Source organism: Taeniopygia guttata, chromosome 15 (genome assembly GCF_048771995.1).
Source record: "Taeniopygia guttata chromosome 15, bTaeGut7.mat, whole genome shotgun sequence".
In the NCBI taxonomy this organism is placed as follows: Eukaryota; Metazoa; Chordata; class Aves; order Passeriformes; family Estrildidae; genus Taeniopygia; species Taeniopygia guttata.
In genome coordinates this window covers 3,086,542-3,107,298 of record NC_133040.1, presented here as the reverse complement: position 1 = coordinate 3,107,298, position 20,757 = coordinate 3,086,542, and the positions used below count along the sequence as shown (strand labels likewise).

Sequence of the window (20,757 nt, the reverse complement as noted above, 5' to 3'; positions counted from 1 at the left end):
TCCAACCATTACTTTATATTGATGCTTTGAATTTAAGATTCTCTGAAATGTCAAAATACTATCTATCAATTAAACACCAAAAGTTTTACAAGCAGAAACTGCCTGAACATGATCTGAAGCCTTTTGAACAGAAATCATCTGTTCATCATCACTTTCCTGTCTTGTTCCAGTATGGTTACAGAGCCAAATCCTCAGATGCATTTGCAGCCAGCAAGCTGCAGCCCTGAAGGAGCAGGGAAAGAGCAGGATGCTTCTTTAGGCCTCTCAGGTGTTCCTGCCTTTCTTTCCTAGAGCTTCCCTGCCATCTGTGGGGCCCGTGTGACACTGCACTCGGGAGAAGACAGTTCTGAGAACACGGTGAAGAAATGCATCTGGCAGCCTAGCTCTGCCAAGAGCAGCATGCAGCTGATCAGGGATAAATTAAAAATCTGGGTTATACACAAGATTTTATGGGTTGGGAGGGGAGAGATCTTTTCTGACACAGACATTACCAATGCTTACTAGGCCTTGATGATCCCATGCTCCAGCTTTGATTCACAAGCATCAGTGTGCCACCTTGCACAGCCTGTGGTACATGAACCACTGGCCAGCCTCAGTCTTGAATCTCAGATCTGAGCTGAGCAGAAACTGTTTGTGCTTTCTGTGCTCCCTGGCTCTTGCTACCCTGCTTTCTGAAGAGAGGGATGCTGCCTCAGTATTCTGAATAGTAGCCGAGATCACGCTCAATATCTCTCAGGCTGGGATGAAGAAACACCAGAACTGCTGCTTTGTGTCTCAGTAACAGCACACCCTGTTACCAAACAGTGCCGATCTCTTTGGAGATTTGGCCTTTCCCCCTGCATGTAAGACATATTATCATGCATATTTACCCATACAAGCTTAAAGGCCTTAATAACCTGAAAAGTTATCAGAAAAATTTATTTCCATAAATTAAAAACACACACAAAAGAAACAGTAAAATTTTAGATTCACACAATATTGAACATAAACAAAATGCCAAGAGCATGATGGAGGCTAATGGCACAAATGTACAAATTCTCATTGAGCTATTTGTTACCTTGATAGCATCATACAGACTTTTAATCCACAGTTACTATCCACATTCTAGAAAAGCACCTGGAACATAATATACCAAAGGCCCACCTGAAATAAAATACAATGAATGAGAACTGCTTGCAGGAAGTCATATCCAGCAAGCACCAGAACTCAAACGTATGCAGACACAAGCCAGCCAGGAAAATGCTGTACCATATATTAAGGAGCTTTAGCTACTCCAGTCTTAGCATGATGAAAACTATGATTTCTTTTTCTTCTTTCTTCTTTTTTTTTTTTTTTTTTAAAGTGATCCTTCCATCCCTGACAATCAGCAAATTTATCAAAGAGCTGCCTGGCTCTACTAAGAGACAGGACATGGCAAAAGCTTTGCAATCCTTTTCAAGCTGTTCTAGTCAGTCTGATGTACTTTCCATGGTGATACAAAAACTGGAATGGGTCCACTTAATGAAAAGGCAAGTGTACATATCCTTCTTTTTGTACATATTCTTTTTCCTTTTAATTAGCTGTGACAGAAGCAGCTCAGAATGGCAAATGCTCAGCTTTTTCCCAGTTATCACTCCCAGTGTACAAGCAGCAGCCACAAGGAACATAGCTGTTCCCTGAGTGCTGTAAACAGAAACAGAGATGGGAAAGGGAAAAACAAAAAAGTGCATAAGCAGGACTGACACCTGTATGCTGGAGAGGGGAAGAGATACTTGGTCTCCACTGGATTACATTGTCATACAAACACTAAACCAAAAGAGAATAATGCTGTGTATTTGGGTTTCCACAAACTAAAGGTCTGCGAGAAGCTAAACAACTGCAACATCATTTTGCAACTCCTCCAATTACTGTAAACTGAAGAGTATTTGAGTGTTTTCTTTGCTCTCTCTCCTGTAGCTTGTAGGAAAAAAGTTAATAAATCTTATTTCAATGCAATCAGAAACAAGAGAGAGCCGGGAAGAAAAAAAAAAACAAACCCACCCTAAACAAAACTCAACATAACCCAAAGGAAAAGACTCAACACATTCCATGTTTTGAAGCACATTAGAGGTCTGAACTTCTGGACCCAAGTCTTTCCCTCCCACCCCAATCTTTATTTCCTTGAAAGCCCCACTAAGGTTACAGCTTAATTGTGTCACTGGAAGCCTCCCATATTAATAGAAGGTGAATGAATACTCTGTAACAATACCATTCTATAGCATAAATCCATAAAAATATATCTCACTCTTGCTACCACTTCCAACTGGTCAATAATTGGGTTAATAAGCCAGCATAGGGAAACTTTCAAACATTTTTTAAGAAGCAGTAGATCTTTGTTTTTTAGGGATTTCTTTTTACAAAAATAAAGAGGATCAATTAGAATGTTCTACATCAGCCCAGTAAGTTAACCAGAAAAATACTATGTCAATATGTTCAAAGTTTGCCTTGTTATTTTACCCTCAAACTCCAAACACTACTACTCTAAATGTGCACTCCTCTTTTCTTCAGTCTTCCTGATTAAAGATAATTAGCCTTCAAAACAAGAATATAAACTTCTACAAATCCCAGCACATAAACTAGGAGAAAACAAACCCAGATTAGATTTCTTTCAAGACACAGGCACAGACAGTGTACTATTCCTCTTCCATTTCTCTACTCAAAGCTCTGAAATTCAACAGATTGCTTGTTAACATTTAGTTTTCTGTTTGGTCGGTAACAGAAGTGGTAGAGCAACAGAAGATAATGATGGTACTTGGAGTCCTGCATTTATTGGGACTTTATAAAAAATACCCACCCACTAGATATTTGCTCAATTTGAAGGTAAATAGAAACTCTATTATATGGGTAGATAAATAAGAAAGTGCAAGTTCAAATGACAAGTGAAAGAAAGAATAGACTAAATTTGAGCATCCCAGCAACAACAGCTTTGCCTGAATAACTTCTCTAGGCACTAAGGGACAGAAATTACCTGAACAGCAGCTAGCATTGGAATTATGCTTCAAGTTAAGTTTAACAGAAGTTATGCCAGAAGGGAGCTCTCTTCCTTCCAAAGGTAGAGCTGAGAAATTGGCCAGTGCTGCATCAGATAATTGCATATGGCCTTACATGACAAAAACAATGTCCACATACTCGGAGGCTCTTGGTACTGCACTGGCTATTATGTACAACAGTGCTGTACAGAGAATATCTAATTATGAGCTACAAGAATTGTAAATCTAAAATGGTAAAAAAAAATCCTTCTTGTTGACATTGAAATCAAGTTAGTATGAATGGAATTAAAATAACTTTAAAACAAGTATCAAAGATTTTGCTGGTCTTCCCTGCATGCAGCAGCTCAGCTCAGTTAAATAAAAATCTCTGCCTATATATCCTGCAGCTTAACACCCTCATGGACTAATTACCTTTTCCTCTGGAGAAGAATTTGGCATCAGCCAAGTAAGTAAAAAAATCTTCTCTTTTGGAAAAAATAGTATTGGGCACCATTTTTCCTTAAAATGTTACCTTTTTTGAGTTGAATCATGTTAAAAGAAGCATATACAAAGTGCAAATTATTTAATGTCTAATTATGTGGGGCTTCTGGTGCCTGGAGCCAGGAAGGGCAAAGAAATTTAGAAGGAACCTTCTAAGTTAACAGAAGGAAGAAACAATTGAACACAAACCTAGACAGCTACTTTTAATTATCAAAAGGTTAGTGGTATATTAATAATGTGTTTGCTAAAATTTTTCTTTATCAAACACCATATCTCTTTTGTCAGCTTGTTAAAAACAGCCATTACAGTAACAACAGCAGACTCAAATGTGCAAATGATCTGGAGTACAGAGTTCTAGCATCAGTGAAGGTGCACTACTTCCTCCTTGACACTCCTACTCTACCCCCAAAAGATATTTAAACATAATTAATTAAATATAAGCAGTAATTTCCAGAGGTTGAGAAAGGATGGGTAAATTTCATATGGCTGTGTTACACTCAAACAGGGACTTAAAAGATTCCCTCCAACAGCATTAAAAAAAAAAAAAATAGCACCTTAAAGAGGGTCACAGCCAAAAACTGATTATCAGATGTTAGAACAGAGTGGCAGAATTCAGTAGATGAAGCCAGTATGAAGAAGTCAGTAGATGTCTCCCAAGGAAAACAATACTAAAGAAGCTGACTAGACCGTTTCCAGCTAAGTGACTCCCTCAGATGGTGGAGGCCTGCTCCTGCTCAACCTCCTCTGCAAAAAAGGCTTCAAGGTCCATTAGCTTCTGACTCAGAAGAACATCTAACTCTGCACTCTGCAGTGCAGCTCTTTTTGCTCGGGTGAAACTACCCACTGCTTTGATTTTGCCTCGTGTCTTCCTTTTCCGGGGAAGAGTAAAGTCCTGAAACTCTAGAATCCTCTTTCTCTTCTGCTGGCTGACAGAGATCAAGTGTCCATTTTTCTCCTTGGGCTCCTCAAAGATTGTTTCCAAGCTCCTGGTAAAAAAAAAGAACAGAATTCATGAATACCATAGCAACAGCCACCATACACTGACAAGGAGATGGGGGGATTTCATAACCCAGGTAAACACACTTCTAACTTTTACATTTTTACAGCCCCATCACACACCTTACACCTCCTACAATGCACATTACTGCTAGCCGAGTTGTTATTGCTGCACAGACATTTGGGTAGAATCTCTTTGTATTTCAGTTCTAAAGCACAATTATAGAATCTTAATTTTACAGAATAAATACATGTGAACATTTGATGATAGGCCGTTATTGTTAGTATTTTAAAGAACATGTAATTCCCTTTGAATTTTGGAAAGTAAGTACCATACTTTGATGGAATCCAGAACAAATGGATAGATGAAAAAATATACAAGTCCATACTTAACCAGCTTCAAATTCTTAGTTCATATTATATTTCACTTTTTCACATTCAAACGGTAAAATATACTATTTTCAAATTAACTTTCTCGGGCAGTTTAAACTAGACCAATTTTAAGAATATATCTCCCTCTTAGCATTCATACATGTTTCATCTCCTCTCTCGCCCCCCCCCCAGTAAATTTACATTTATCTCAATTTTTCTTATTAGGAAGCAGAACCAACCTGGCAGGAGGAGGGGACTTATAGTTCTTGTTTGTGTAAATTTCTTCTAAACTAAATTCTTTCTTCTTAAGCCTGAAAAAGTAATGACAAATCAATCTAGAAGGAAGAATCTCAACCTCTCTTCACAGCAAGCAGATTTTCAAGAAACAAGTACTGTTTGCATTCTGTGCCTAAATGCTAACTAATTATGCTTTAGCTAACTGGGGACAAGGAGGAATGAAAAATGAACTCATTAAGTACATAATTTCATACAGTGTTTTTATAAGGTCAGTGTCAAGACATGCCCTTTCTGCAGAGATCAATATTTCTTCCAGCATTCGGTGATGATTTGAAATAATGATGCTCAAAAGGGGAAATCCCCTTCACCTTTTTGTGAAAGCTGAGAAGTTTTACAGTTTAACGGATTAACACTTCATCTATTGACACTGATTTTAGTTATTGACAATTACCAAGGTGATCTCTGAAGAAATGCATTCCTTTGTCAAAGGTGGTAGCTGTGTTTAGGACAGAAGTCATACTAGATTGAGTATGACTAATCTGACCAGTATGACTAGCAGTCACACTAAATGACTGATTGGAAAACTTTATCAACATCTGGCACTGTGATTCCCCATACTTTCACTGAACCAATGCTTCCCTAAGATCATACCGCAAACAAACTGAAAAACTCCAACACAATTTGCATCAACAGAACTTCCTAACAGATCAGTTCATCACACTGTACACTGCAGGTTGACTGATTTTTACTTTATCAATAAAAACTTCTTTCTTCTTTAGAAAAATGATTGCATTGCAGCTTGCTTTTTCACATTTTGCCTAAACTCCAGTCAGCACATTTGATCCAGTTGATAGAGCTGCGTCAATCATTTCTTGTAAAGGAAGTAAACATCAGATGTCACTAAACTGGGGCTGTATAAAATAGTGGTGGTAAAAGAAGCATTTATTGAAATGATTACTCATATGCTTTGAGTCCATTCCAGAGGTATTGCTCACCTTTTTGGTTTGGGTAGTCCCATTGGAGTAAGGTTAGGGTCTGGCTTAGGAACAGTTTTCCTGATTCGGATCTGTGAGACTTTCTTTGGCCTCTTTTCTGGCTCAGTCTTAAGAAAGAAAGATGGAAAAGTTAAAATCAAGGAAATTACAACCATACCAGTCAACAGAATTCTCTTTTATTCTGAATATACATTATCTATAGAATAAACATTCCTCTCTGGTTTGCCACCTTGTTTCTGCTTGAATCAAAGCAAGCAGCAGCACAGAGTAGGACTTGCAGCCTGTTTTCTCTCTTCATCTTTAACAGTTACTTGGTAATATCCAGCAGCAGCAGCTTCAGCTTCTGGAGAACCAAGAGTCTGAGAGATCTAAAATATAAAATGAACTAACTTTTTTCAGTTCTGTGTCATCTTGGGATCTTAGACAGGCTGGAACAGAAGCATCTACTTCATCAAGGGCAGGGATCTGGAGCTCAGATGCTGAAAGCCTGGGGGGAGATGGCAGTGACTCTGGAAGTGCATGAGGCTTTGGTAACGGAGGGAATGAAGTTTCCAGACTGTAACAGAGAAAGAAGAGAACAGGTGTAGATTGATACCCAACTGATAATGCAACAGCATTCCATGCTCTCAGGAGATGTTCCTAAGTTGCATATGGGCACAAAAAACCAACACATTTCACAGAAATGGCCCAAGTAAGTGAACTCTGGTACACACATACAACCCAAACCTGCTGCATCCCACATTGATACTGACACCAACTAAACTGCCAGAGTATTTGAACGTGTAATTTTAAACCCACTCTTTTCCTTTTCATACAGCTAAACAGTATACATCTCTATATATCAACTGATAGAAAGGGATCAATTCTCCTTCCACCAAAGCAAATTTCTTTGGCACAACTATTAATCATACTTTTTGTTTACAGATAAAATACAGCTTTGACACCTGCCATCCCTACACTTAGAAGGAGTAGAAGGAAGTTTCAGCACCTATCGACCAGTTGCTAAGGTAGAAAGGACTTATATCCAAGTAAGGAGTCAAACTTCTATAGTTTCACATATTCAGTTCATAAGAAGTGGCACAACACGGTTGAAAGTAACAGAACTGTTCTGTGCAATGTTCTGTGTGGTGTTTGCATAACTGCCCCTCCACTCCTCCATTACATTACCCAGTCAGCTTACCTCCCTCACTCCTTAATCAGAAAGCTGTTCTGGGAGTGAACTGCCAAAAGCTGAAAGCCAAAATGACATAAGCAATGGCTTTCTGAGGAAGGTTATGATCCCACTACTCAGAATAAATACCAACATCCCAGATACTCACCGTATCGCATGGCCTGCGATCTGCAGTGCTCCCATACTCTGTACAGGTAAGTGTGGTAACATGGCACAGCTGGGTCAAAGAGGAATGAAAAAACAAAACAAAACAAGACAGACAGAAATTAGGTCTACACTATAAAAAGATGAGGAAAAAATTATTAGTATAAACTGGACTGTAAGACAAGATGCTCATATCAGGAATGAGAATGAAAGACTAAAATGATACAAAAGAAAGCCACATCTGCTCTTTAGGCAACTAAATTTCATTGTTAGGAAAACTGTCTTGCTTTCCTTTAAAAATGGTAGTAATGAGAAAAGGAAATAAAGGCACAGAAAGAGAGTGAGACAGTAATAATGAAAGTAATAATTATTTCTACATAGTGATTAAAGTCTGAAAATTGTAATTCTTTATATGAAAGTCTACATTCCTTACTCAAAACCTCAAGTTTTTACAATTAAAGTAGCCACAAACCTTGAAGGATTTGGTTACTAAAGAAAATAGTGCACAATGGCAACAGTAACAGGTAAAAGGAATTAACTCCCTGCTGTCTCTTAACAACCACAGCCTACAATACCCTTACTTGACTGGAATAACCAAAGGCCTTTCCATAAGGGTTGGTAATTACCAGAATTCTATGGCATAAAAGTCAGCACAGCAGCTCTAAGTCCTTTGATATTAAGCTTTACTTTTGTGCCCATACTGTTAACAGCAGGAAATCACTTGGGACAACTTTTTATTACATTCAACAGCAAATCTTGTATTTGTCGTTCTCTCAAACCAACAGTGAAATGCACTTCACTGTTCTAAAGCAAAGATGTTACAGCCAGACTGAAATTCTACAAAGGAAATGAAAACCAGCCATGCTGGAAGCACAGGCCAGTCCAACTATACATAAAGAGGTCAGAAAGACACGCTTAATGTGTTTATCACTTATGTCAGAACTGTAACATTTTGTTTCAACATTGCACTCATTATTTCAGTGTTACTGGAATCTGTATAAATAGTTAGAGACAGAGCTTATTGTTTTATGCAATAATAATACAAAATTACAAGGACAGAAGGAAATCACTTTAGAAATTTTTAATTCAAATAAGCATTAATTAGAAAAAAACTTCACTGAAAGAATGCTTTTATTATTGACAGTGGAAGTTAGGAACTTTAGTTCCTTGTTCTCCTGGTTATTAAGAACACTAATTGTGAGTGAAATATTTGAAAGAGAACAAATCTTTTCCAGATGAAAATGGCCTGCAGGGAACTTTTTGATTTTTCTGATTTTTAATTACCTTAAAACAGGTAAGCATTTCTTTTCAGTGGTAGCTGAAAAGGTTTTTATACTGCACCAAACATACTTTTTATATTTATGTACCAAACATCTGAGTGGGACAGATTTACATCTGCTTTATACACACAGTTTAAGGTGTTTTAGAGGAAAAAAAAAAACAAATTGAGTTTTAGGGTATTTTAACTCTGGATTATTTTTCACTTGAAGTGAAGATGTTTGATTTGAATACTCTCCCTTTGGGAAAAACATCACCACTCATAGCAAAGCATGCACTTTTCCAATGACTCCTCATGTCAGGAATAAAATCCTCTTATACATTAGTTAACTGGATATGCTGCCCCGAGCTGCTGAGGAGCCTGCAGGCTTAGGGCTGTGGGAAAACCCCCAAGGAGAGCATGCCTCAGCAACACAAACACTGAATTCACCATATACACACAACTAAGTTTTAAGGAGATGTTTGTTTTATTTTTAACAATATGTTATTTTTAAATTTAGTGCTCAAAACTGTACTTTACTGGTATGATCAGTTTCAGAGTATGGTATGAAAATGGAAGCAAGTCCCATAGAATGTGCTGCAAAAGTTGTCTCTATGCCATTATTCAATTTAATTTTTTTTAGTGCAGACAGCTTTAGAATGGAGCACTCACACCTGTGGCAGACATTAGAATTGATACCAACAAGTGATAAAATTTTAGGCATGTTACCCATTTATACAAAGCAAAGTGCAGCATTTGTTATCTGGCAAGATTTTTGGTCACACTTGTGTCAATCTGTGACATAGGCTAAATTCAACAGTTCTCTACAGACTGCCACACTAATCAAAACAATTAATTAAATAGACTTTGGTACAGTGCCCATGAAGCTCTCTGTCCAGGAATTGCAAGGTGACAAATCAGTGACTGAACTGCCCTATGTTATTGAGGGATAAAGGTCAAAATCTTTTCTCAAGGGCATGGAAAAATCCTGTAACAGAGCTAGGAACTTCTTTCATTCTTTTTATTAGCAAAAAGATCTTAAATGCTCATAACAAAGTAAAAATTAAATATGCACAGTAGATTTCAGTCCTCTTCCCACTCGTAACAAGATTGACACACAGAGAAAAATTCATTACCAATGTTAACTGGAGCTACATTTGTTTGTGCCAACATCACATATGAAAAGCCATAGCATGCATAAAGAGGTTTCAGTTAGCACAGAATGGTCATGGAATACAATTAAAATTGTTACTGAATGACAGAGCCCCACCCTTTACAATTCTTCCTAACCTGATATTGAGTATTTTACAGTGGTTCCAACAAGTATTTGTAGCTCAGACCTCTGAAAAAAACTTTCCTACCTCAGAAATCCAGTTCCTCTGCAGTCACTCTGAATACACCTAATGAAGTAGCTCACCTTTTGCATTATATACTCTGATGCATGGTGTGTATATTTTGCAAGGGAGAAGAAAACAGAGTTAGCCATTCTGCCAAAACAGGATAGTATTAAAGAAGTGAAGGCAAATATATTTAAATTCAGCTAAAAGACTGTTCTGTAAGAAAGGATCTTCCACGTTGAGCCATTCCTGGAGCAGAATGTGTAGATCTGGAACCGGAGAAACTGACCCTCCAGTGCAAGCTGCAATTACCCTCTCCCTCCCAAAAAGGAGCAAGAATATACCCTGCACACATTTAATCTCAGAAAGAAGTTGATGGGTTTTACCTGTTCTCGATGCCCACACTTGGCTGCCACTTGCAGTAACTGGAATGGAGAGGAGTGATTTCGGAAGGACAGGCAGAAGGACCGTGCTGACTCCATATGGACAACACCCTGCCCAATGAGTATGGCAATGAGGAGACGAGCTCATCGGACACACACCTCGGGTACCTGTCCCCTTTCAAACCCTGTGCCAACTGCGATATAAATAGTCTCTGGATGGTAGGAATATGACTGGTTACATTTCTTCTTCTTGTCCAAATCCTGTAACATCCAGGGGAAGAAAGTGCTAACACTGTGTGAAGGCCAAGCCTGGAACAACCTCCTCTTCTTCCAGCTACAGTGTTTCTTCCAGGGTCAGGATGAACAGCAACAGTCCTGGGGGTTGTAGTGGAGTGAGAGGAATGAAGCTCATTATTTACACGGGAATCTTCCTTGAAAGCTGTTGTATCTGAACAGCTCTGAGACAGGAGAAAAGACAAAGTCCACTTTGAAGCTGGTGCTGGCGTTTCTCTGAAAACTGGGCTGTGATGTACAGAGTGCTGGGATGTAATCCCTCTGAGGTCTGTCACAGGACTGGAGTCCAATTTTATGTGAAAAGAAATTGGGAAAACTGAGGGGTCCAAGAAGGAGGCTGGAGGCTTGTGGCTTAAGTCTGAAGAAAATATTTTGGTAGTTTCTACAGGATAAAGTGCCAAAGGCTGAAAGCTGAACATCTTGGTGCACCACCTGTCAGCCCAGCGTGAGTGTACGTTCCTGTTAATGCAAGAAAAGGCTTCCAAGAGATTTTTAGATCTACACTGACTGTACCTGTCACCCACTGGAAGAATTTCAGAAGAATATGGCAGAGGTTCTAAGTTATGGCTGCTTTTGGCAGGGGCCAGGAGCTTGCTGGCCATTGCAGACAACTTCCTCAACAATGCTGGTTCTTTGGTACATTTTCTAAATTTCATGCTGTTCAACAAACTGCACCTCTTGGCCCTCTGCCTTGGCATATGCACAAATCTCATGGCTGTTTCCTTTTCCACTGTCAGTGGTTTACATGGAAAGTACAAAGATTCCAGAAGCGGCTTTTCCTGTTTAGGGAATATTTCCAGGGGAATCTCAGAGACAGGTAAACTTTTAATTTTTCTTTTTTTTGTTACAGTTTTTAGCTGACACAATGTGGGAACTTTTTTGCATGTCCTTCCAGGTTGTATTTTTAATGGAAGAGGTCCTCTTAGTTTATTTGTAGTTCCTCTTTGTTTATTTGTAGTTCCAAAGGCACCAGGGATCCCATCACACCCTAAATTAAGGTTCAGGTTTTCCATTTCTGAATCCTGAGTCTTCAATAATTCTGAACTAATAAAATCTGTGGTAATCTTTGGCCTTTTAACTTCTTGTAAAGTGCTATGTAGTTTATTTTCACTGCCTCTTACAGCAACAATCTCCTCTGAAGCATCTCCAAAGATTGTATTTCTAGATGTCATCAACTCAGCTGAAGAGCTGCTTAAGAGTCCAGAACTGTGCAACATACTGGGTTGCAGTATGATTTTTGCTTTCTCCTGATGTTCTGACTTCTGTTCTTTTTGTGCCTTGCCCAGCTGATGTAGTTTCATCTTTCCATATTTCTTCTGTTTAAATACTTGACCTTCCTCTATTCGATCAAGTCTCTCTGAACATAAAGCCCCATTTTCCTTGCAAATTGCACGAGTTGGTATTTTGGCCTGGCCTTCTATTACTTCCTTTACATTATCTTTGCTCCATGCATTTAATTTGCAAGGCACACAGGCTTCACTGCAAACCGTACAGTTTGGGGATGGTTCTTTGCAACTGTCTGATAGTGTGCTCAGAGGTGGAGAAAACATGGGCGTTGTATCATCCTGCACTTCTGGGGCAGCCCCTGTGCCAGATACAGCTCCAGCCTGACAATCATGCACAGTTTCTGAAGGTACACTAGTACCTGCTAAGTTTGGGAGCTTTGTATAATTTTGTCTTTCTTTTGAAAGTTTATTTAGTTTGGATCTTGGGATTTCTTCCAAAACCTTTCCATAATTCTCAGTCCTGAGGGAGACTATTTTGCTACCAGACTCTTTAGAATCTTCCAACAAAGCCCGTGGACAATCTTTGGGCAACCTTCCTCTAGGGGCTACCTCTTTTCCTATCATCTCTTGTACACAGGTATTCTTAAATTTCTCTTCACTGAGAGGACTTTTTGGTGAGCTCATGTCCATGTCTTTCACAGTTGGCATGCAAAGCCCTTCACCTTTCAGACTTTCTTTACTGTGGTCACAAACACTTGAGCTTTTGGCACCATTCAGAGAGCCAGCTGCTGATTCATTCCCTGAAGATGGAACCTCAATATTGCTGGATTTTTTCTTAATAGAAATTGTTACAGAAAGAATTTTAGTCATTGAAGTATCTTTGCTAAATTTTTTGCCCGCAGATGAAATATCTCTTTGCATATTCTCCGGTGACATACACAGATTTTCTTTCTCAGGCAAAGAGATGTGAGAGTTCAGAGCTGACACAGTTTCTGAATCCACCCGAGTCTTACTAGAAGTTTCTTGGATGTCAAGCTTTTCCGAATGGGATTCACAAATACCCCTTTTATCTTCAGGGTCTTTACTAGGCTCAAAAGTTAACTGTGGGCAAGAGTTATTTAAGATAGGAGTTATACTCAGACTTTCTCTGTTTTCTTTATCTGAAATCACATCTATATTTCCAGGCTTATCTGTATTCTTAAACTTCTCTTGACCAGGAGGACTTTTTGGTGACCTAATGTCCATGTCTTTCACAGTTGGCATGCAAAGCCCCTCACCTTTCAGACTTTCTTTACTGTGGTCACAAACACTTGAGCTTTTGGCACCACTCAGAGAGCCAGCTGCTGATTCATTCCCTGAAGATGGAACCTCAATATTGCTGGACTTTTTCTTAACGGAAATTGTTACAGAAAGAATTTTTGTCGTTGAAGTATCTCTGTTAAAAGCTTCAGCTGAAGATGAATCACAATTATCTCTTTGTGTACTCTCGGATGATGTACGCAGGTTTTCTTTCTCAGGCAAAGAGATGTGAGAGTTCAGTGCTGACACAGTTTCTGAATCTGCCTGAGTCTCAACACAAGATTCTTGGATGTCAGACCTTCCAAAACGAGATGGACCAACACCCCTTTGAGCAAAAATTTCTTTACCAGGCTCAAAATTTAACTGCGGGCAAGAGTTATTTAAGATAGGATTTATACTCAGACTTTCTCTGTTTTCTGTATCTGAAAGCATATTCCTATTTTCTGGCTTGTATGAAAGACTCCCATGAATTGATGAAATTGGCAGAAATTGAGCATTAATTGTATTTTCCTGGTTCTCCACCAACCACTTCATCTTCGGCACAGATTGCTGCATTTTGTTTCCTGCAAACGCCAGCTCTGCTTTCTCTTTTGCACATTGGATAAAACAAGGCTGCTGTGAGCACTGTGGTTTGTCATCAGAAAAGTTTTCTTCAAGAGCTCCTTTAGTGCTTCTTTCACATCTGTTCTCATGTTCTTGTAGTCTGATTCTCTTCTCTTCAATTAGATCACTAATGGAGTCCATGTATCCTGAAGAAGAATCTTCATTTTTCACACCCATTAAAGAGTCTAAACCCATTACATTCTCTTGTACAGCTCCTTTAAACCTGGCTTCTCTTACACATTTATGGTCTAACAGAGGCAGGTCACCACCTGTTTTTAGCAGAGCCTCTTCACTGTGATTAGGATCAGTTTTGTCTCTTTCCACAGAACAACCCATGATTTGTGAGCCAGTGTTTGGTTTGTTGGTTAAACTTTCTAAATGTTGCTCACTGCCCAGCACTGGGACATCAGACTCACTCTGACATGGATGAAACTGATTTCCCAATGAACAAAGGGTCTCTTCTGTTTGGCCAGCACGTCGTGTTGGAACATTCATGTTGTCAAGTGCTGGCTGTGGTTCACAGGTTGAAGTGCTACACTCGGAGGGATCAGCTGTGAGCAGTGGCATTTCTTTCTGATCACGTGTGTCGAGTTCTCTCTTCCATGGGCCTAACAGAGAGTTGTAAAATCCAAAATTATGAGCACAGATGTTTTTGTTCAAAGATCTGACTAATAGCTGTTCACTAGTCCTATTTCTCTGATTGCCTTCAGGAGTATTTGGGGAATCCACAGCTCCTGTTTCATCAAATTCATCTGTCTGGGAAGCACGCATGCCAATCTGTTCTTTTGCCTCATCTCTGTCACAAACTATTTCACTGCCCATTACTTTACAAAGATCAAATGGTTCCACAACCTCCATATTCTTATTTGAAATCTCATCTCTTGCCAAGGTAGCATTAGACTTCTCTGCCGTATATGCTGAGCAAAACATGTTTTTTCCTGTGGGAATATAATTTAACCCACGCAGAGCTATACGTCTGTTGCCCCAGTCATTTTCACAAAGAAGAGATCCGCGTGCCAAAGGGGCGTGTGCTTCTGGAAAGATGGTTGCCTCTTTACTGTTATATCCTGATGAAGACACTGCTTCCAAATTACCATTTTCTTCAATTTTATCAACTTCAACACCAAAAGAACGACTGTTCAGGAAAACTTCATCCACACTCCTTGATAAAACACAGTAAGTACTGGCAGCTGTACAGTGTTTTTTTATACTCTTATTGTTACAACAACATGTGTGACAATGTTCATTTTCTAAACCAGTGTCCACTCTCTCCATATTTCCTGCAGAAGATTTTATATTCATTTGGGATACTCTGCTTGCTGTATTAGAGTTAACAAAAGTCATGGAATTTACAGAAGACTTGAATCTGTCTTTATGAAGCAAAACTTCAGCAACTTGTTCTGCTGTTGTTCCAGAAGCACCAATTAATTCTTTTCTAGACCAATTATCCCAAATCTTGTCCCTGCATGAAACTTCATTATTAGTACAACGAAGACACTCATTATAATGAGGTTCTCTTGATTTTTGTAAAACAGGAGGTAGAGTTCCATTTAGTGTATAAAACAAATTTGTTTTGTTCCCAGTAGATAAGCTGTCATTGCTATCAACTTCTGCAGCCCCAACTAAACCACCAGCCAACTCTTTTGATGTCGTATTGCTCTCAGATTCCTTTCCAAGCAGTTGTGCCTTGGGTGAGTCTTTTTCTAGCTTGGTACTAAGATGAAGACAGCTGTGCTTACTGAGAGGAGGAATTTTATTGCTAGTACTATAAAAGCCCACGTCTCTCTGCCCAGTTTCATGGGAAGCAATGTTACTCGTTTCCACCCACAAACTATTTTGCTCAGAATTAGAAGCCTCTTGAGCTTCAGGCCAGCTACAAATTTCAACTTTATCCCACACAGCAATTTTTGTCCAGACTTCAGCTGCTTCTTCAGATTCAGAGCTGTATGATTTTCCTATAGTAGCAGTTAATTCCCTAGGATCAGTTTTTGCACTAGATAATCCTTTGTTCCTTACTGCCAAGATCTGCTCTACTGGTACAGATGTGGACATTTGGTTTTCTAAAAACCCAGTTCCATGATCATAAAGAGTGTGATGTTTGATGTTTCGGGGAAGGTACTTCTGGGGGGTTTCACTGATAATTCCAGGAACTGCAGAACTGCTTTCTAGAGGCGTATTTCCAAAGTCCAGATAACAGATGCTTTTCAGAACTGGACATAAAACTTCAGAACTCTGTGTGGAGAGTGTTCTACAGCTTTCTGCTGAGAACAACTCGTGAGGTTCATTTTGTTCAGGTACAGGACCCTTAAAGAAGCCATAAGCATCATTGTCTTCATCCTGCTGACAAGTCTGGCAATTAGCAAATGACATACTGAATTCATTAAGAGGATTTCGTCTGGGTAACTTTTCTTCTCTAATCTCCATAACAGATACACCATTCCCCCCTGTTCTCAATGACATGGCAGCATGGGCTTTTGACCCACTATAGTCACTTGTTTTTTGTGGATGATCTGTAGCTGCTCCAATGTCCATGACTTTTATAGGCTCTAAAAAACCTAAGATGCTGGTTTCTGAAACCCCAGCTCTGGCCATGACTGTGTCTACATCTGGGCATTGATTGCTCTCAGGTGGAAGACCTTTACTCACTCTGTCATTCCTGTATCCTGCTTTACTAAATATCCTAGTCCCATCAGCCTTCATACCTTGTACTTCTTCAGTAACCTGTGGCAGAGTTTCAGCTGTCACCTGAACATTTGCTTGGTTTTCTTCTGCATAAGAAAAAAATAAAGCAAATCAGAACCATATGCTAAATTTAGAAGGCATTCAGCTTATTAAGTACCTTTTGTTGTTGTACACAACACTCCATGCAGTATTGGTTACCAAAATGTTCTTAGAAGTGAGAATTGATGCTAACAATTTTACTACCAGTCTTTAGAGGAAAAAACAAAACTACTCCACCACAATGGTGGTGGAGTAAGGCAAAAAATCCAATCCTTGTCAATACAGACATTTCCATGAGCAGCAGGCATTCCAAGTCCTGTACATTTCAGATTCCTCTAATATCAAGCTAGGAGAATGCAGGTCCTGTAACTTAACACACAGGAAGCCATGGCCAACATTAAAATAATGCTTATTTGTAACATCAAAATTCAGCATAGGCTGGGGCTCAATCTGCTCCAGCCTAGAAATAGGGCTGGCCATTGTGCATCCATTTCCATTTCTTCTTCCTTGGAGACATGTCTGTCAGTAACTCAGCCATAGAAAAACAAGACATATCTCATCTGCTCAAGTAATTTGGATTATTCATAAACTTTTTTTCTGTAAAATCACAAAGAAGGTGCTAATTTAAAAAATTACAGTTACTATAGAATATCTTCATACTCAAAACTTTACGGGGAACATATTTACTGAGACTTCTGCAGATCTTTTCCCTATTTTCTAGCAAGCACCAAGACTAGATGGCATTTATCAGCTAAATACAAGTTTAGGTAAAGACAGCACGGAGGGAAAATGAAAATAATTACTAGATGCAGGAAAAGTGACCAAAGTACTTGGAGCTAAAACATTATGGAGGATTATAATGAAATTAATAATTACTTTAGCTGTCCTCTTTCTTTGGATTCTGCACTTTTCATTGTACTTTTTAGAACACTCAAAAAGAATAATACTTTTTAATAAATATATGCTATTACTGCTCTCATACACTCCATCTTTGAAACTAAAGGAAATGCTAAACATCTGCTATTAACAACCTCTTCTACTTTAGAAACAAGTAACTGAAACACATCTTCTACAGAAAAGGTCTTGAAGAAAGTACACACCCTGCCAGGAGAAAGTACAGCATTAAGGTTTGATATTGTTATAGTGACACAGGGTAACGCTTTCTAAATGAGCCATCCCACAATCACTCATCCGTTTAAAATCAACAATAAATAACTGGGAGAGAAGCAGGGGCTGGATAGGGATGTATAGCTAAAATAACTACCCGTGTTCCTCAGGGATTCTGCAATTTCAGTGCAATAGGTTCTCAAAGACTTTGCCTCCTGCTCATTTAAGTGAGGGTCCTCCTGAAACAAGACAGAAATATGGATTTGGTTAGACGTGGTTAGTTATGGTTAGGCAGAAAAATGGTTAGATTTTCTGAAGTGTTTCATGTGTCAGGGACTGCATCTTCTCAGCTGGGTTAGCTCAGAATAAGAAATTCACTAAGAAACCTCCAGACACATCAGCCTTGGCCAGAGGCAGCCTTGCATTGCAAGGGCTTCACACAAGCACTAAGGATGTATCCCCAAAACATTGCTGTATTTAGCAGATAAAATTTAAGTACATGGCTTAAAATGCAAATTGTTGAAAACTGGAATGAGAAGACAGTCTCCATGTCTAGTTCACACGCCCAAACCACTACCACCAGACTTCTGGGAAGATGTTTGCATTTTCTGTCTCTACTAGAACTACTATTCCTTGGGCTCAAAACCACAAACCCAGGAACAGGTGACCTAGATCTGCCAGCAAAACCACCCAACCATGATCCCACAACCTAACTACATGCATTTAGAAATATGTGAAAACTCATCTTGAAAACTGAAGGACTATAAAGAATTTAATGATTTTAATTTCACAAAAGTGATAAATCATTTTTTAAAAAATGTCAGCTAAATCAAACAGATATCAAAATTTGGAATTAAACACAAAATTATGCAACATCCAATAATTAAGTTAAAACCTTCAGCTATGCACTTTTATCTGTTACATATCTGCACCATTCCAACAGTATTTAAGCAAGCGAAAACACTGGTATTTTAAAATACTGCTGGTCTACTGAACTATTGTCTGATGTTTCACTGGACCCACAATAATCCAGACACTGACACACACACACACACCCTGGATGTGTCCAAGGCCAGGCTGGACAGGGCTCTGAGCAACCTGGTCTAGTGGAAGGTCTCCCTGCCCATGGCAGGGGTTGAAACAAGGTGAGCTTCAAGGTCCTCTTCCCACCCAAACTCTTTTATGATTCTATACTAGAAGACACAAAAAAGAACCAGGAAACCCATTACCAGACCCAGTGCCTAGCGGCTCTAACCCTAAATTCAAATTATCATGCAGGGATTCATTTCTGCATTCACTTACTTGTTCTGACCAACTTTCCCCCAGAGTTAAAGGGCAACATTCAGCATGATGGGCCTCAGCACCTTGTGCCTCTTCATCTTCTTTCTTCCATCCATCACTAGAACAGTCTAGTTTCCTAAAGTGTCCTTTTCTGCTTTTTTCATTCTCTGCAAGGTCTCCAGCCTGTAGTAATTCTTCAGGAAAAGATTCTGCTGGCCCATGAGAAATCACCTGGAGCACATCACCCAAATCCTCTGTCTTCTGGCAAAAGTTTCCTACGGCAGCAGTCCATGGCCCATCCCTGTGTGCCAGCACCGGTACTGGCCCATCAGACTGTGCATCTAATCCAAGGCTGGGCCCTGGCACTGCCATGGGTTCCCTGGAGATGCTCTCTGGCAGTCCAGTGTACAACTCCTCTAGTACAGCAGACACAGAAGAATCAAGGGGAGACTCCACCCCAGATGAGAGCATCAGGGCTGTTGAAGATCACTTGCCCTGAGCTTTTCAGTTCATCCTAAAAATAAAAGCAACATTAAATCAATGTACATTGGACTAACCATAGAAAACCCTGAGCTGGAAGGACCCTCAAGGATCACTGAAATCCAGCTACTGGACTAGATTAAAAGGAAAAGCTTAATTCCTCAAGATTCAAGTATATACGTTTAAGAAAGATACTTCCAAATACATCTTTAAGAAAGGAGCTGAGAAAGATTTGAGCATGTAAGGAAATGCTTCATGAACAAAAGAAGAGAGTAAAGCCAAAAAGATATTCCCAAGCCTCATTTTCACATTCAAACATCTCCCTGCAGATTTAACCACATTTTCTGAATAACATGAGAAGAGGTTATAAAGCAAGTCACCGGGGCTTGTATCAGACATCCTCCTCCTTCACTAGAACTAAAGCATTGTTTGATGTCCTGGGATTTTCATGAGTTTCTAGTCTTTGGAAACAAACTCCAACTTTTCTTCACATCCTCTGCCTCAAACGAACAGTCTCTAAGCCACCGGCCGGCAGGCTGTGCCTCTCAGCTTCTCTCATGCGAGCACTCTGTCCTGACACGCGGTACAGAGGATGCCTTGTGCCAGGGCACAGCCCCGGTCCCGGATCCTCGGTCCCGGGTCCTCTCCGGTGCGCGGCAGCTCTTTGTGAGCACGGCACAGCAGCTCCGGCCGAGCTGACACCGCTCCTGTCGGCACCGGGAAAAGCCCGACGGGAAACGCCGCCGTCAAATCGCTCCCGAAGGCTCACGGACAGGAACGGACTAAGCCAGGCCTTTAGAGGCCATCAGTTACTCAGTGTACCAAAACACGGGCTCATCAGCCGAGCCTTGGGCTGTGCTCTAGGCAAGAGCAGCCTGTGCAGAAACGGGCGAGACTCGCTCCAGGCTCCAGGGAACACGCGAGGCCACTCGTCCCCGGGACAGCATCGCCCCGCCGGCGGTGCCGCCCGAGCGCAGCCGCGGCAGGACCGGGGGCGACTCTTTGTGCCGAGCGCCGCAGCAGCGCCGACGGGCCCGGCCCCGAGCCCCGCTCCTTCTCCGCGGCAGCAGCCCCCGCACCGGCGCCCTGCGGCGGCGCACCGGAGATCGCCGCGCTCGGTAATTACACAACCGCCGGTGTCTCCCCCGCCCCCGGGCTGGGCAGGGCCCGCGCCGGCACAGCCCCGCGCCCCGCCCGGTGCCGGTACCTGAGCGGCGGCGGCCGCCGGCCCCGCTGTGCGCGCCCGCCGCGCCGCGCCCCGCGCGCATCACTTCCGCATCCGGGCCGGGCGCGGGCGGCCCCGGAGCCGCCGCTGTGGCCGCGCCCCGCTCGGGGCGTGTCCCGCCCGCTCCGTCCCGCCGTGGC

The 20,757-nt window shown here is 40.7% G+C and overlaps 1 protein-coding gene across 3 annotated transcripts; it reads right to left on the bottom strand.

The window, feature by feature from the left end:
- Nucleotides 1–900: 900 nt before the first annotated feature.
- Nucleotides 901–20,726, bottom strand: PRR14L (proline rich 14 like). 3 transcript variants are annotated; one of them, XM_072936136.1, is made up of 9 exons: nucleotides 20,600–20,726; nucleotides 18,934–19,426; nucleotides 17,789–17,870; nucleotides 10,385–16,571; nucleotides 7,408–7,476; nucleotides 6,479–6,644; nucleotides 6,089–6,195; nucleotides 5,096–5,167; nucleotides 901–4,474 (listed from the first exon to the last, which is right to left on the bottom strand). In XM_072936136.1, exons 2-9 carry the CDS (start codon nucleotides 19,381–19,383, stop codon nucleotides 4,198–4,200), a joined length of 7,410 nt encoding a protein of 2,469 aa, XP_072792237.1. In that variant the 5' UTR covers nucleotides 19,384–19,426; nucleotides 20,600–20,726; the 3' UTR covers nucleotides 901–4,197. The 3 variants fall into 3 exon arrangements, with proteins under 3 accessions (XP_072792237.1, XP_072792238.1, XP_041575225.2); XM_072936137.1 differs by lacking the exons at nucleotides 901–4,474; nucleotides 5,096–5,167 and having other exon boundaries at nucleotides 6,090–6,195; nucleotides 16,506–16,571; XM_041719291.2 differs by lacking the exons at nucleotides 901–4,474; nucleotides 5,096–5,167; nucleotides 6,089–6,195; nucleotides 6,479–6,644; nucleotides 7,408–7,476 and having other exon boundaries at nucleotides 10,245–16,571.
- Nucleotides 20,727–20,757: the final 31 nt, after the last annotated feature.